The sequence below is a fragment of the Babylonia areolata genome, chromosome 30 (assembly GCF_041734735.1).
Source record: "Babylonia areolata isolate BAREFJ2019XMU chromosome 30, ASM4173473v1, whole genome shotgun sequence".
Lineage (NCBI taxonomy): Eukaryota > Metazoa > Mollusca > Gastropoda > Neogastropoda > Buccinidae > Babylonia > Babylonia areolata.
In genome coordinates, this window is record NC_134905.1 from 17,482,675 (window position 1) to 17,500,565 (window position 17,891).

The 17,891-nt window shown below is 41.5% G+C and overlaps 1 protein-coding gene across 1 annotated transcript in view; it reads left to right on the forward strand.

Annotated features, from left to right (window-relative positions):
• Window positions 1–1,991: 1,991 nt before the first annotated feature.
• LOC143275586 (nucleoside diphosphate kinase homolog 7-like) overlaps window positions 1,992–17,891 on the forward strand; it is an 18,069-nt gene continuing 2,169 nt past the window's right edge. Inside the window, exons 1-8 of the mRNA XM_076579793.1 lie at window positions 1,992–2,105; window positions 2,968–3,072; window positions 3,539–3,708; window positions 7,820–7,981; window positions 8,903–9,057; window positions 10,400–10,555; window positions 12,016–12,263; window positions 15,082–15,189. Coding sequence (XP_076435908.1) covers window positions 2,091–2,105; window positions 2,968–3,072; window positions 3,539–3,708; window positions 7,820–7,981; window positions 8,903–9,057; window positions 10,400–10,555; window positions 12,016–12,263; window positions 15,082–15,189 — 1,119 coding nt within the window. The 5' untranslated portion in view covers window positions 1,992–2,090. The remainder of the gene's footprint in view (window positions 2,106–2,967; window positions 3,073–3,538; window positions 3,709–7,819; window positions 7,982–8,902; window positions 9,058–10,399; window positions 10,556–12,015; window positions 12,264–15,081; window positions 15,190–17,891) is intronic.

The window sequence follows — 17,891 nt, forward strand, 5'->3', positions numbered from 1 at the left end:
TGTTTTTGAATATTTTGTGCGATCTTTCTCAACAAAACTCAATTTACTCTATGAAAACCAAAACACAATCGTCAACGGAGGTGATGAGCATTATTGTAGAATATACCACAACCGAACTGATGTCGGAGGGGTGAAAATTATAGATTCGTTTACTAGATTTGAGTGAAAAACTGCCAGTGTAATCTTTCACAAACGTATTCTTCAGTGGATTGAGTTTCAGCTTCAGTTTCCATTTTCAAGTCTTGCTGATTGATCCATTTTCACATTATACACCACATCCGCTGTGTTTCTGTATATAGATAATCAAAGAATGGATCTGCTCTCATTGAACAGTATTTCATAGTTACTGAACCATTCCTAATGTGTCCTTAAAATAAAATAAAGAGGAGTACCGTGAGTTTATTGGAAATCAAGATTGCAGGTTGATTGTAGCTCCTCGGTCAGTTGGGACAAAAAGAAGAAGGCACGCTACTGATGAACATATGACAACAAATATTTTTTTTGCTAAATGTCAGCATGGTTTTCGAAAGAGTATAGATCATGCGTAACTCATGCAATTACTTGAAGTAACGGAAGATTTCACAAGGTTACTTGATAATGGTGATAACATTGATGTATTATACCTTGATTTTTTATTTTATTTTTTAAAGCTTTTGATTCAGTGCCACATATAAGGTTATTGATGAATTCTATGGAATCACAGGTAAAATATTTTACTCGATAGAAGAATTTCTTAGTAACAGATCACAGAAAGTAAAAGTTGGTAGATCTAAATCAAGTGGTGTGGATGTCCTGAGTTGAATCCCCCAAGGCAGTATACTGGGGCCTATTCTTTTTACCGCTGTATTTATAAATGATCTTCCACAATCAATAAATAGTACTTGTAAACTATTTGCGGATAACATTAAAATATATACACATCCCATTTAGTATACCAAATATTGCAAAGAGACATATATAGATTCAGTATATTATAGTGGAATGGACAAACACATGGAACCTATACTTTAATGCTACAACTGAAGTGCAAAGTGCTCCATATTGGTAGCCGAAAAACCCTGAAAGTGAACACTTAATGAAAAATGGTGATAAAGAGTTTAATGTTGAAAAATGTGAAGAAGAAAATGATTTAGGTATTATTTTTGATAAAAAACAACAACAACCTACTCTTTGACAAGCATACAGTATTGCATGCCGAATAAATAAGGCAAATAAGAGAATTGGTATAATCAAGGTACCTTCACATTTTCGGACAGCAGTACATTTTTAAGACTATATAAAGCATTGATACCTATACTGGAATATGCAAACACGGTTTGGTTCCCAAAATTAAAGCCGGTGTCAATCTGCTGCAATCGAAGGTGTACAAATACGAGCAACAAAATTAGTCCATGAAATAAAGGATTTTTCTTACGAAGAAAGGATAAAATATCTGAAGCTCCCTTCCCTTAAAGCAAGAAGGGTACAAGGGGACTTGATACATGCGTATAAAATATATAATAATGTTGATGACATTGACATAACATGTTTCTTTATGAATCCACAAACTAACATTGTCACCTGTAACCGTGGCCGCAGTACCGACAAAATTCAGAAGCAACATTATAGTAGCAACATTAGAAAATATTCCAGTTGGAATAGACTAACCCCAGAAATCAAACGTGCACCTAATATGAATGCCTTTAAAAAGCTTACTGATGACCACGATATTATAAAGAAAACAATGTTTGACTTTGATGATCAAAGGTGAGCCTAGGCTTGGGAATACCTGACCAAAAAAAATAACAACAAAAAACAAAACGAAAACCGACGGGGCGTACAAAGCCGCAAGGCTACGATCGATGCTTGGCATCGCCCCTAACCTGAACCCGAACCTGAACATGAAACAGAGGTTGTGAAAGGAAAGTTGGCTTTTATCTACAGTTGGGTTAAAAGATAATTCTAAATTATCCAATCAGAAATCGGCTTACAAAACCAACGTTGCGGAAGCGCTTGTTGCTACAACGTTTGACCAGTAGACTTTGGGGGAGGTTAAAACAACTGGGAATTTTGAACGCCTGGAAACTTCAGATTACGAGAAATTTTATACCATGGCAAAGCATTTGGCAAGTAGCTTTATACAACATCGATTAATTTGTATAGATCAGGAAATCACTAAATGAAAAAAAAAAAAAAAAAAAACTGCCCCGTTATATACATATGCCTTTGTCGTGTGGCTACTTTACTTCTCTTCCTCCTCCTCCTCCTCCAGGACCTCCTCCTCCTCCTCCTCCTTCTTCTTCTTCTTCTTCTTCAGACATCATCATCATACCAGAACATCTTTTGCGTTACCGCACGCGCAATGAGTCTCTTCTGAAACAAACAGCTGCACCTTCTTTTCTGCTAACAAACTCCATGTTACCAGAAGTTCAAATACTAACCTTTTCATAAAATTTTGCAGAACAAATATTCGTAAGTTTTCTTTTAGCTTTAGAGCAGTTAAAGGATGGAATGCACTGAAAAATTCAACAAAAACAGCTAAAACTATTGACCAGTTCAAGAATCTTCTAGACAATGACTCTATTATCTATTCTATATCATTAATAAAACCATTCGATTTTGATGAATGAACATTTAAAAAATTTCATACACCTGTACCCAACCCAAAACTATTTCTATATTAAGAAGGGGCGTTGAAAAGCCAAAAAGGCTTTAAAAAAAAAGTCCCAAATTCTGTACCTGTACCTATAAATTTGCCATTTAATAGATTTATTATTATTATTATTATTAATTTATTGTTATTATTAGTATGATTGTTATCGATCAACATTGTTTATAATTTTGTTACTAAAATTATTATTTTAATTCTTACTGCAGCTGAAGATGATTATTTTTATTACTACACATAATATTATTATGTTTGAATCATTGAATGATTGATGATAGATTAAAACCTGAACAATAGCACATGGATGCATACATCCACAGGACGATCAGCGTCTCTGCTTCATTGTGGAGTGGTATGAAGAACTTGCAGCCCGCATACGTCAGTTCCAGTTCTTCTACTTTGTGGAATCCATGGCAGTTGAAATGGTAAGGGGTTGGTTATTTCAATATTTGACTTGGGATTCAACAGATGATCAGTCTTATTCATGACTGTTGGACTTGTTTTCAAATTAGGTAATTATTTGAATTAGTGACTTCATGTGTAAATATATATCATGTATATGCAGAGGTAGAGATCTGTCTGTCTTTGTCTGCTTATCTATCTTTGTCTCTGCTGGGGATGGGAGAGGTGGGGGGGGGGGGGGGGGAAGTTGGAAAGAGACTAAGTGAGAGATATAAAATACAGAAAATTAACAGACACAAAGAGTTTGCCTGACAGTTTTAAAACCTTTTTTTTCCCCACTTCATCTCATCACTTAAGGAAACCACAAAAATGTTACATACTCGTCCTTGTAGTACAATTAAAAACAACAACAACAAAAACCCCAACCCAACAGCAACCCATTACTGAAGAAAAGAAAAACATTCATGACTTGTTGAACCTTGCTTGCAGTACGATATAAAGTGCCGGCGGTTGTTCCTGAGAACGACGCTCGAAGAGAACGACCTAAAGGTGCCAGACCTCTACATCGGCAACAATATCCAAGTCTGTGGACGCATGCTGAAGATTGTGGACTTTGGGGATGAGTACACACGCAGACATGTCGTCCCTATGACAGAGAGGTTTGAACAATGAATTACTCCTTTACTGCCAAGACAATATTGACAGTGTGTGTGTGTGTGTGTGTGTGTGGTCATTACAGGTTTGGAAAAGTTTAGAGAAACTGTAGTCCTTTTTTTCAAGGCATTGAAAGTCAGTGAAATCTGACTTGGGTTTATAAAAGTTTGTAAATTTGATATTGAACCCTGCATTAGTGATACACTAAGTTCATCCACAGATGGGAACAAAGAAAAGAATGATTGAATCAATTTGATTACCATTGTCAAAACACCTGCAGAAATAGAAAAGCTATTAACATTTGCATGTGACATATTGTGAATGTTTTTGTTTGTTTGTTTTGTATGTGTGTGTGTGTCTGTGTGTGTGTGTGTGCCATGAGTTTCTCTCAAGTAAACTGTGATTTGTGTTACACCATTTGTTATTATTATTATTTATATATTAGAAATCTGTGCTAGAAATTTCCTATTCTTCTATCACTGTCTTTATTTTTCAAGGCCTGACTAAGCACGTTGGGTTACGCTGCTGGTCAGGCATCTGCTTGGCAGATGTGGTGTAGCGTATATGGATTTGTCCGAACGCAGTGACACCTCCTTGAGCTACTGAAACTGAAACTGTCTTTATTTCTGTCATTTCCCTTTTCTTCCCTTTGTCTCTCCCTCTGATTTACTACCTTGCAGGTTTATTCAGTGATGTACATATGTACATTTTGTTTCCAGAAAATCTTGATTTTTTTTTTTTTTTTTTTTTTTTTGATAACTTGCTTCCTTGCTTTGATGTGAATTGTCAGCTGACAGGCTTTTTTTATTTGTTTGTTTGTTTGCTGTTGTTTTATTTTTATTTTTTATTTTTTGCTTCCCTCATCATCTGCACTGTTTCTACGGCATTACTCACACACCAGTCATTGATTCTGAGTCCCCCTATACACAGCCACACCTGGCTTTGTCACAGTCCCAGCATCGGCAGTCCACAGGGAACTATCAATGCTAGGCCACCAGCTGGCCACACACTAGAGGAGACCCTGCACTGCTGTTGAGTCACTTTGATGGTGTTCAGTAGTGCCTGTTCTAATTAAACGTACTTAGGACACCACCTGCTAAGCCCCATACTGACACAGCTGGTAGTTTTTAGTTTTGTTTGCCTGTTTTCATATAGAATTTTTGTATTCTTATGTTTTGTCTTCAGGTTCCTTTTTTTTATTTTCTGTAAGGAAAATGGTCGACATTGGACATATATGCCCATGGTTTTTTGTTTAATGCCCCGTTACATATACTGGTGATTGTCCAAGGTTTAATAATAATAATAATAATGGATACTTTTATAGCACACTATCCAGAAATCTGCTCTAGGTGCTTTGCAAAAACGCTTTTATTAACATAAAACATTACATCAATGTTACATACACACACCAAAATCTGACTACACACACACACACACACACACACACACACACACACACACACACACACACTGCATAATACATTTTAACATACATGTGTATCTAACAGCTAGCTACCCTAACATATACGCACACATAGGCAGGCACAAACTTACATAAACACACACACACTATACACATTCATGTACATGCATGTAGTTATGTACACATACATATGTATACACACATAGTCAAGCACAGCTAACGCAAAGGAAGTGGACCTGCCACAATTGAACTTACTGCTGAGGGAAAAGGTGAAATTTGAAGCAAGATTTACAAGATGCGAGGGAATCAGAATGACAGGGAGTTTATCAGGGAGCTTGTTCCACGTCTTTGCAAGTGAACGTGACTGCACTTGTTCCTGATTTTCTTTTCCTGGTTTCTTTCTTTCTTTCCAGTTCTGTAGGATCTTCTTCTTCTTCTTCTGCGTTCGTGGGCTTCAACTCCCACGTTCACTCGTATATACTCGAGTGGGATTTTACGTTTATGACCATTTTTACCCTGCCATGTAGGCAGCCATACTCCATTTTTGGGGGTGTGCTTGCTGGGTATGTTCTTGTTTCCATAACCCACCGAACGCTGACATGGATTACAGGATCTTTAACGTGCGTATTTGATCTTATGCTTGCGCATACACACGAATGGGGTTCAGGCACTGGCAGGTCTGCACATATGTTGACCTGGGAGATCATAAAAATCTCCACCCTTTACCCACCAGGCACCGTCACCATGATTCGAACCCGAGACCCTCAGATCGAAAGTCCAACGCTTTAACCATTCGGCTATGGCGCCCGTCGTTCTATAGGATCAATGTTGACAGTGTTTTTTTCAGCCCTGATAATGGCCCTCTGTGGTCAGTCGGGGTGTAAGCAACAATAATAATGACAAGAATCCTTCCCTTTCTCCTCCTTTCTCTCCCTTCTCTCTCTCTCTCTCTCTCTCTCTCTGTGTCTGTGTGTGTGTGTCTCTCTCTCTCTCTCTCTCTCTCTCTCTCTCTCTCTCTCTCATGCACCAAAAGTGATTTTGAATGTAAAAAGTATTTTGAATTCATGGATATAACACAATTTTTTGGGGGGACTGTCTTGCGAAACTACCAATTGGTGTGTTACCAATAAAAGGATCCAGGTGGCGTAGGTCCCTCAATTTAAATTCCAGTTTTTTTTTGTTTTTGTTTTTTGTTTTTTTGTTTTTGTTTTTTTTTGCTGCCCCATCATCTGCACCGTTTCAGTGGCATTACTCCCACGCCGCTCATTTAGATTCCCCCATACACGGCCACACCCAGGTTTGTCCGTCGCGGTTCCAGCGTCGGCAGTCCACAGGGATCCATCGATGTTAGGTCGCCAGGAGGCCACACACCAGAGGAGACTCTGCACTGCTGCTGAGCCATAAATTCCAATTATTTATGTACAGTCTGTAAAGTTGATGAATCTGAACACCGCTTTATTTATGTGTGTCCCTCATATACCAGTATCAGAAACAAGTACTTACCAGATATTATTCAAGATTGCACTGAAATATTGAAACATGGATCTATTGAAAAAAAAAAAAAGTTGAGTATGTATCTTTTCTATGCTCTTCGTCACAGACAACAGTTTGCAGATGTGTAATTTGACCTTAATCAAGAATAAGTTTGGTTTAATTATTCAAATTACTACTCAATTGACATGATATGCATGCCTAGTAAGATGTACACTTTTTGCCAGAGACCCATTCCTATGGGCTGGTGGCCGCCTAAAGGAATAAAATTTGTTCTTGTTCTTGTTTCTCTCTCACGCACAATGACACATATATATGTACATGTATACACTTATATGTTTATATAACCTGTCTCTTTGTAATGCTTGCATGTGAATTTGTATACCCCCCACAACCCCCATGCACACATGATTATTATCTACAAGTGTACATTCAGTTGTATTACTTTTTTTTTAAAATACTTTTTCTTGTGTGTGTGTGTGTGTGTTACAGCATATTTCTCTGTGAGATTCAGGCTTCTCTCTCCAGGGAGTACTTGTCATCACAGTGCAGTGATAGCCTTTTTTTTTTGTTTGTCTGCAAGTTTGTCCTTTTTTCTTCTTTTTTTTTTCTTCCTTTTTGACTATCAAAGTGTGTTTTGTTGTTGTTGTTAGTTGTTTTTTTTGTGTGCATAATTTTGCCATGCAACTCTCTTGTTGCCGTGAGTTCTTTTATTTGCCTTAACTCTCTCCATACGAACGGCGAAAGAGACGACGTTAACAGCGTCTCACCCCAGTTACCATCATCAAAATATTGCATGCGGAAGGCTCTTATACTGAAGAGGTGAATGTTGACAAAGACTACCACAATTCTGATGACGAAAGCTAAAGGTTGGGTCATTCAGACACCCACTGGACATCCGAGGGGTCTGTGTAGAGGAGAAGAGAGGACTGGCCGTACTGAGTGAGTTAAGAGCATATGACACATGGGACCTCAAATTATCATTTCATCTGAATAACTAGAGACCAGATCACCACTCAGGTTTTGTGGAGGAGGAGGAGGAGGAGAACAATCTGGCGAGTGTGGGATTTGATACCACCACACACTCTAGATTCTCTCACTTCGAAGGCTGATGCTTTACCACCTAGCTAGGCCACCACTGACACATGGTTACCCAAGCTACAATGATCACCCTAAACAGTGTCCTACCTGTCCCGACACAGGACTCTGGGCATGCTGAAACCAGACGGGGTGGACAAACTGGGCCAGGTTCTGGATCTGATTTGGCAGAAAGGTTACCACATCGTGCGCCTTCGCAAGTGCCGGATTGACCGCATACTGGCCATGGAATTCTACAAGGCGCATACTGGGAAACCCTATCTCAAGTAAGCGTAAAGATGATGTGAGTGTGTGTGTGTATGTGTGTGTGTGACTTTTATCATGGGCACAGAAAGGAAATGGGCAGTAGTAAGTGGAAGTGAGTGTATGTGTCAGAGGAGGACTGTGCATGTGTGACGTGTATCATCAGTCAATGCCTGGTCACTTTAGTGCTGTTGAAATGGTTAACCCATTTCTATGTCTGGTATTTCTCGTCGCTTCTCTCCCTCACTCTCTCACTCTCTCTGTCTCTGCCTGTCTGTCTTTCTCTCTGTCTCTCACTCTCTCTTTCTCTGTCTGTCTGTCTGTCTGTCTCTTTCTGTGACGCTTAGATTGAGAGCTGTTGGAATGAATACCTACTAAAAATGGTTTGGTACAGACAGGGCAGTAACTTTTCCTTGTCCAATGTATGGTGATAGCCCAGAAAGTGAAAGCCATTTCCTGTTTAATTGCAAAGGATACAACAAAAAAGAAAAAAAAAAAAAAAAAAAAAAAAAAAAATATTGGTACTCTCTCAGTGCAGTTGTAGCAAAAAGAGATTTGTTCATCCTCTCACTTGCAAAATATCGGATTCTGAGGCAGTAAATCAAATGTATGGAAAAAGATGGCGATATCTTCAAATAATCTTTCATCAGTTAAAAGACTATTGATTATGGGTTCCATGAGGAAAAAAAATGGAAATCTAGATACTTGCAGTTTCTTTACCATTAACTAATATTGAGCACTTTTGTATTGGTGTAAAATGCTTCTACGCGTTGACAGATGTCATCACCAAAACGAAAGCGTTTTAAAACTTGATTTCCAACTGACTTAATCAAAAGCCTTTTTCAAAATAGATAGAAATTAGTAGTCCTGGGTCACCTGGGCTATGTAGCTAACGACAGGAAAGTATCACAGTGTCGAGTGTCTCTCTGTGTGTGTGATGGCAGGGACCTGTTGGACGCCATCATCAGCGGACCGCTGGTGGTGTTTGAGATGGTGGGGCCGCAGGTGATCAGCATGTGGAGGGACACCATTGGCCCCGGAGACCCCGCTGTGGCCCGCAAAGAGGCCCCCAACAGCCTCCGTGCTCAGTATGGCACAGGTCAGTTGTTTTGCTTTTAATGAAAATGAGAAGCAAATCCTTTTCTGTGTTTTTTTTTTTTAATCTCCTTTCTGATCGCATTATCCTCGTCTTCATTTTGTTTGCTTTCTTCATGTATGTTTATCGCTTTGAATCCCATTGTTGTATATTCTAATCTAATTTAATTTAACGGTGACGGTAGTGGTGATGATGATCAAGGTAACAATCCCTTCTGTAGACACGATATATCTACAATCTTCATCCCTTCCGCAGACATGATATATCGACAGTCTTCATCCCTTCCGCAGACATGATAAATTGACAATGTTCATCACTTCCGCAGACATGATATATTGACAGTGTTCATCCCTTCCGCAACCGCCGAAAGCGGAGTATGGCTGCCTATATGGCGGGGTAAAAACGGTCATACACGTAAAAGCCCACTTGTGTGCATACGAGTGAACGTGGGAGTTGCACTCCACGAACGCAGAAGAAGAAGAAGAAGAAGATCCCTTCCGCAGACATGATATATCGACAATCTTCATCCCTTCCGCAGACATGATATATTGACAATGTTCATCCCTTCCGCAGACATGATATATTGACAATGTTCATCCCTTCCGCAGACATGATATATCGACAATCTTCATCCCTTCCGCAGACATGATACATTGACAATGTTCATCCCTTCCGCAGACATGATATATTGACAGTTTTCATCCCCTGCACAGACATGATATATCTATAACTTAAACTTTTGTTCTGTTTTTGTCTTGTCTTAATTTCCTTGTAATATAGTTTAACCTTTCTTTTCTTGTTCTTTGTTTTAGTGCGGTTAAATGAATTAGCAGGCCTGAGATTCTTCAGATGATAGCCTGAAAGGAAGCGGCACACATGATAGTCTGAAAGGAAAGTGGCACACTTCTTATATGATGATCTGAATGTGGCACACTTGTAATGATTTGGAAAATGGCACACTGCTTATAATGATTTGGAAAATGGCATGCTTTCTGTGATGATTTTGAAAGTGGCACACTTACTATAATGATTTGGAAAGTGGCACACTTCTTGTAATGATTTAGAAATTGGGAAAACTTAGAATGAGTATCATATTTCTCATAATGATTTTGGAAAGTGGCACACTTCATATAATGATTTAGAAAATGACAAACCTCTTATGATGATGTGGAAAAGGGCACACTTCTTATATCGACTTGCAAAGTGGCATACTTATTATGATTTTATATGTAATTATTGAGGTATGTACAGACTGAAACCGAAATCCTCAGTCTCATTTCCATTTAGTTGTATCTGATGATTGATGATGAAGATGATAATAAAGGGAATGATGGGGTGTCTGCAGACATATTCCACAACGCCGTGCATGGTTCCAAAACTGCGGAAGCGGCAGCACGGGAAATTGAGTTTTTCTTCCCCAAACTGAGCCCCATGCCGCCCAACACTGCAGAGGTGGGGAACTGCACCTGCTGCCTGGTCAAACCCACAGCCTTCAAAGCAGGTACATTCAGAGAGAGAGGGGGTGACAAGGGGAAATTTAAACCCACGGCCTTCAAAGCAGGTACATTCAGAGAGAAGGGGTGACAAGGAGAAATTTTAACCTGTGGCCTTCAAAGCAGGTACATTTAGAAAGAGAGGGGGTGACAAGGGGAAATTTAAACCCACTGCCTTCAAAGCAGGTACATTCAGAGAGAGGGGGGGTAACAAGGGGAAATTTAAACCCACGGCCTTCAAAGCAGGTACATTCAGAGAGAGAGGGGGTTGCAAGGGGAAATTTAAACCCACTTCCTTCAGAGCGGGTACATTCAGAGAGAGGGGGTGACAAGGGGAAATTTAAACCCACAGCTTTCAAAACAGGTACATTCAGAGAGAGGGGGTGGCAAGGGGGAAATTTAAACTCACAGCTTTCAAAACAGGTACATTCAAAGAGAGAGGGGGTGACAAGGAGGAAATTTAAACCCACTTCCTTCAAAGCAGGTACATTCAGAGAGAGGGGGTGACAAGGGGGAAATTTAAACCCACTTCCTTCAAAGCAGGTACATTCAAAGAGAGAGGGGGTAACAAGGGGAAATTTAAACCCACTTCCTTCAAAGCAGGTACATTCAGAGAGAGAGGGGGTTGCAAGGGGAAATTTAAACCCACTGCCTTCAAAGCGGGTACATTCAGAGAGAGGGGGTGACAAGAAGGAAATTTAAACCCACTGCCTTCAAAGCAGGTACATTCAGAGAGAGGGGGTGACAAGGGGGAAATTTAAACCCACGGCCTTCAAAGCAGGTACATTCAGAGAGAGAGGGGGTTGCAAGGGGGAAATTTAAACCCACTTCCTTCAGAGCGGGTACATTCAGAGAGAGGGGGTGACAAGGTGAAATTTAAACCCACAGCTTTCAAAACAGGTACATTCAGAGAGAGGGGGTGGCAAGGGGGAAATTTAAACCCACTTCCTTCAAAGCAGGTACATTCAAAGAGAGAGGGTGTGACAAGGGGAAATTTAAACCCACAGCCTTCAAAGCAGGTACATTCAGAGAGAGGGGGTGACAAGGAGGAAATTTAAACCCACGGCTTTCAAAGCACGTACATTTAGAGAGAGGGTGTGACAAGGGGAAATTTAAACCCACAGCCTTCAAAGCAGGTACATTCAGAGAGAGGGGGTGACAAGGGGGAAATTTAAACCCACTTCCTTCAAAGCAGGTACATTCAGAGAGAGGGTGTAACAAGGGGGAAATTTAAACCCACTTCCTTCAAAGCGGGTACATTCAGAGAGAGGGGGTGACAAGGGGAAATTTAAACCCACGGCCTTCAAAGCAGACGTACTTTCAGAGGGAGGGGGAGAAATGTTTAATTTAAACCCACGCTTTTCAAAGCAGATGTACATTCAGAGAGAGGAGGTAACAAGGGGAAATTTAATGTATACTCCCACTCAATCTGTCCCCCCCCCTCCCCCTTCCCCCTCTCGCCCCACAGGCCATGCCGGGAAGATCGTCATGGCGATCATGGAGGCTGGGTTCCGGGTGGGGGCGGTGCAGCTGATCAGCCTGGAGAAGGCCAACGCGGAGGAGTTCCTGGAGGTGTACAAGGGGGTGGTGCACGAGTACACTGCCATGGTGACGGAGCTGTCCTCGGGCCCCTGCCTGGCCTTGGAGCTCACGGCCCCCGAGGACGCACCGCCCATCGGCCCTGCCTTCCGTCAGCTGGTCGGCCCCCCTGATCCTGTGAGTAAGGGGTTGTGGGTGGGTGGGGTTATTGTGTTCCATTCTTTTATGTGGTCAGTTAAGTTCAGTGCCTTGTGGGTAGATTCTGTGAGTGTGGGAATAAAGTGACGCCTCCAGCACCCCAAATATAACCCAGAAGACAGGTACCATTTACTGGAACGACGGGAACAGGTCAAGATCTTCCGCCTGAGGACTGGACACAACCGCCTGCTCCACCACATGCACACAAAATTTGGCAGTTGGACAGAGTGGAGAGTGCTGTTGTGGTGAGGGACCAATGACAACCGACCACATCCTTCAAGACTGTAGGACGCATGCAGCATCCAGGAGGAAGTACTGGCCAACACCAACAGCAGTGGAAGCCAAACTGCACGGCACCCTGGAGGAGCTGCGACGGACGGCAGCCTTCATCGAGGACACCGGGCTGCTCATCTAATGGGGGGCGAACGAGGAAGAAGGAGAAGAAGAAGTTCAGTTCAGTTACTCAAGGAGGCGTCACTGTGTTCGGACAAATCCAGATACGCTGCACCACATCTGCTAAAGCAGATGTCTGACCAGCAGCGTGACGCATGACCTATGTGAGTTGTGGGAGAAGGGGGTGTGGAGGGTTATTGTGTTCCTTTCCTTTATGTGGTCTTGTGGGGAAAAATGGCCTCCACTGTCTTGTGGGTTGTGGGTATACATCCTGTGAGTGGGGGATGGGGGTGGATGGGGGGAGGGGGGGGGGGTAATTGTGTTCCTTTCCTTTATGGCGTCATGTGGGAAAAATGGCCTCCACTGTCTTGTGGGTTGTGGGTATACATCCTGTGAGGGGGGGGGGGGGGGGGGGGTAATTGTGTTCCTTTCCTTTATGGCGTCATGTGGGAAATGGCTCCCACTGCCTTGTGGGTTGTTGGTAGATTCTGTGAGTGTGTGTGTGTGTGTGAGGGGGTTTGGGGTTATGTTCTTTTCCTTTACGTGGTCATGTGGGAAATGGTGCTGCTGCCTTGTGGGTAGATCCTGTGAGCGTGGGAAGGAGACAGGGTGTCACATGGAGTGATGGCCTAGAGGTAACGCGTCCGCCTAGGAAGCGAGAGAATCTGAGTGCGCTGGTTCGAATCACGGCTCAGCCGCCAATATTTTCTCTCCCTCCGCTAGACCTTGAGTGGTGGTCTGGGTGCTAGTCATTCAGATGAGACGATAAACCGAGGTCCCGTGTGCAGCATGCACTTAGCGCACGTAAAAGAACCCAACAACGACAAAAACGGTTGTTCCTGGCAAAATTCTGAAGAAAAATTCACTTCGATAGGAAAAACAAATAAATCTGCACGCAGGAAAAAATACAACAACAAAAAAAAAAAGGGTGGCGCTGTAGTATAGCGACACGCTCTCCCTGGGGAGAGCAGCCCGAATTTCACACTGAGAAATCTGTTGTGATAAAAAAGAAATACAAATACAAATTGCCCACTGCCTTGTGACTTGTTGGGTAGATCCTTAGAGTGTGTGTAGGGGGAGGGTGTGGGGTGGAGGGGGGGAGGGAGAGGAAGAGGGGGTCTTTATTGACTCACTTGTGTAAACAAAGTGAGTCTATGTTTTAACCCGGTGTTCGGTTGTCTGTGTGTGTGTGTGTGTGTGTGTGTGTGTGTCTGTGTGTCCGTGGTAAACTTTAACATTGACATTTTCTCTGCAAATGCTTTGTCAGTTGACACCAAATTAGGCATAAAAATAGGAAAAATTCAGTTCTTTCCAGTCATCTTGTTTAAAACAATATTGCGCCTCTGGGATGGGCACAAAAAAATAAATAATGAAGCCTAATTATATGCAAACTGCATTTACTGTTATATTTATATTTTTTGTATTCTCTAAACTTGGCACTTTGATCTGATATTCTGACCCAACAACAAGAGCAGTCATTATTATCATTTTTTGTTCAAACAGGAACTTCTTGTGCTAAGCATGGAAGTTTTATTTATTTTGCAAACGTTTTGGTGCAGTGGGTAAAAAAGGGAAATGACTCTGTAATTAATGCTAGGGGACTTAATTCGCTTTAAACTGATCTTTCTCATCTTAAACATTACATTTTGAAATTATACACAATACATAAAAAGCTAGGATTTTTTTTTTTCAGTGTATCACAAGTGAGTCTTGAAGGCCTTGCCTCTCTTGTTGTGTTTTTTTGGTTTTGTGTGCTTATGTGGGAAATGGCTCCTACTGCCTTGTGGGTAGATCCCGTGAGTGGGGGAGGGGTGTGGAGGGTTATTGTGTTGTTTTCCCTTATGTGATCATGTGGGAAATGTGGCTCCCACTGCCGTGTGGGTAGATCCTGTGTGTGTGTCACTCTGTATGTGTCACTCTAGTCTGTGTGTGTGTGTGTGTGTGTGTGTGTGTATGTGTCACTGTGTGTGTATGTCATTCTGTGTGTGTGTGTGTGTGTGTGTGTGTGTGTGTGTGTGATTCTGTGTTACTCTGTGTGTGTGTGTGTGTGTGTGTCACTGTGTGTGTATGTCATTCTGTGTGTGTGTGTGTGTGTAACTGTGTGTGTGTCATTCTGTGTGTGTGTGTGTTTCATTCTGTGTTACTCTGTGTGCGTGTGTGTCACTCAATGTATATCACTGTATCAGTGTATGTGTGTGTCACTCTGTGTGTGTGTGTGTCACTGTGTGTGTGTGTGTGTGTCTCACTGTGTGTGTGTCACTGTTTGTGCTGCTGCATGTGTGTGTGTGTGTGTGTGTATGTCACTGTGTGTCACAATTATGTGTGAGTGTGTCACTGTGTGTCACTATGTGTGTGTGTGTGTGTGTGTCTGTGTGTCACTGTATATATATGTGTGTGTGTACAGGAGATAGCACGCACCTTGCGACCCAGGACGCTGCGTGCCGTGTTTGGCATTGACAAAGCCAAGAACGCTGTTCACTGCACCGATCTGGAGGAAGACGGGCAGCTGGAGGTGTGTGTGTGTGTGTGTGTGTGTGTGTGTGTGTGTGTGTGTGGACAGAAGGATAATGATGATAATTTACACACACACTCACATATGTGCTGAAGCACACACACACACACACACACACACACACACAGATACGAACATTCACTCAAGCAGGCACATATACATGCATCCACACAAGCACACACACACACACACACACACACACACACACATATATACATACACTGTTTGCAACGTATAATTTTAATAGGTAACAGGAAATTTTAAAAGTTCAACTGAATGATCATGTTCATTTCGTTATTCAGCAGGCACTTAACGGAAATTGTTAATGAAATGCTGCCAGTGAAATAAAGGAAACAAGAGGCCAAGCCTTCATGGTTCGCGTGTAATGCCAGCTGATGACCGAACCGAACCGAAAATTGAAAGGCAGGGGCGGAAGGAGAGAGAGAGAGAGAGAGAGGGTGGGGTTTCCAGTACTTACATGATATCGTTCCAAGTAACAATGTTTGTTCACCACTTGAAACAAACATTAGTCGAGCCGTGTGGTAAGGAAACTGAACAACGCTGTCCTATATATATCAATCAAATTAAAAACACTTTATCCACATGGAAATTAAGTTGTGCAATCACAGACTCATTGTAAACACTGGCATAAAATCATGCACAACATAAGAAGAGATTAAAACTAGTCAAATAAGAATTCCCAATAGCTGACGATATACTAAACCCCCCCCCCCACTCCCCCCCCCACACACACACATACTCATGTTAAGACAATAGGGTATTGCACAACAATATTAACAAATGAAAACATCCAACAAAAAAAGGGTATAAGATTACTAAAAATGACATGCGCGCACGCACACACACACACCCACACACACACACACACACACATGCACACACACACACACACACACACACACACATTCACACACACACACTCACACACACACAAACAACATATGCATGCACATAACATATGTCACGCCAATAAGATTAGAACATTAACATTAAGATACATGAAATCCAAGTAAAATAAGAAAATATTTAAAAATCACTTCCGATCACACACACAGAGAAATGCTTGCTTGCCCGTGCTCACCCGTTCAGTCCCACATGCACGCACAGCCTTGTCAATCAGCATTTCGGTGTTTCATGATCATATAATGTATAGATCTGTCAAAGTTTCAAACATTCCCTGCCTTTGTCACCATTTTCCGACTTTTTGAGTTTGATAGATTATAATGAAATTGCCAAACACAATGTTAAGTTTTGTGAATGAGAAACAACAATGTAATGGTAACCTGACTGTGGAAATATTATTGAAAAAAACCCAACAGATTTTGTGCCCTTCCAGGAAGTGGATTGTCATTATAATTAGAATGTATGGAAAGAACCCCCCTTTTTTTTCTATTCTGAAGCCAAATTTGGTGCCAGACAATTTTTTTTTTTAGAGAAAATGAATATGTTAAGGTTTAACACACACACACACACACACACACACACACACACACATACATACATACATACATACATACATACATACATACACACACACACACACACACACACACACACACACACACACACATACTGAAACACTTGTGTTATTACGTAGATTCAGGTGTGTATACACACACATGAGCCAAAAAATGTTATGTAGCAGTTAGTGTTTTCTTCAGCCTTTAAAATACACACTCCCCTCATTGCTTTGTACAAATGACAACAGCTTTCAGCTACTTCCAGAGATCATCGAGTTTTGGGGCATTCCGCTACAAAATGAAACTTAAACAGCTTGGGGGGGTGGTCATTCTGTCACATAATGAAATTCATCTTCTTCTTCTAATTTGTTCATTGTTATGATCCATAATTTAATGTGTGATGTACATTTGTTTATGTGACTGAGAGAAATAATGTTTTCTGGCTTGCTTGACACTGGCACAGTGATTATGTACAACTGTCTGTTAGCATCATAGTTATTGTACCATCATCATCTTCTTCTTCTTCTTCTGCGTTCGTGGGCTGCAACTCCCACATTCACTCGTATGCACACGAGTGGGCTTTTACGTGTATGACCGTTTTTACCCCACCATGTAGGCAGCCATACTCCGTTTTCGGGAGTGTACATGCTGGGTATGTTCTTGTTTCCATAACCCACCGAACGCTGACATGGATTACAGGATCTTTAACGTGCATATTTGATCTTCTGCTTCCATATACACACGAAGGGGGTTCAGGCACTGGCAGGTCTGCACATATGTTGACCTGGGAGATCGTAAAAATCTCCACCCTTCACCCACCAGGCGCCGTCACCGTGATTGGAACCTGGGACTCTCAGATTGACAGTCCAACGCTTTAACCACTCGGCTATTGCGCCCGTCTGAAATTCATCAAATTTGGGGCATTCTGTTACAAAATGAAACTCCTCCAATTTATGGCGTTCTGATACCAAACGAAACTCGTCAAATTTTGGACATTGCATGGGGCAAACTTAGCCTTATTCGGTTTTGGTGTGTTCTGATGCAAACTAAATCTCATCCATTTATGGGCATTTTGTTACCAAATGAGAATCATCCAGTTTGGTGCATTCTGATACAAACTAAAAATCTCATCCATTTATGGGCATTTTGTTACCAAATGAGAATCATCCAGTTTGGTGCATTCTGATACAAACTAAAAATCTCATCCATTTATGGGCATTT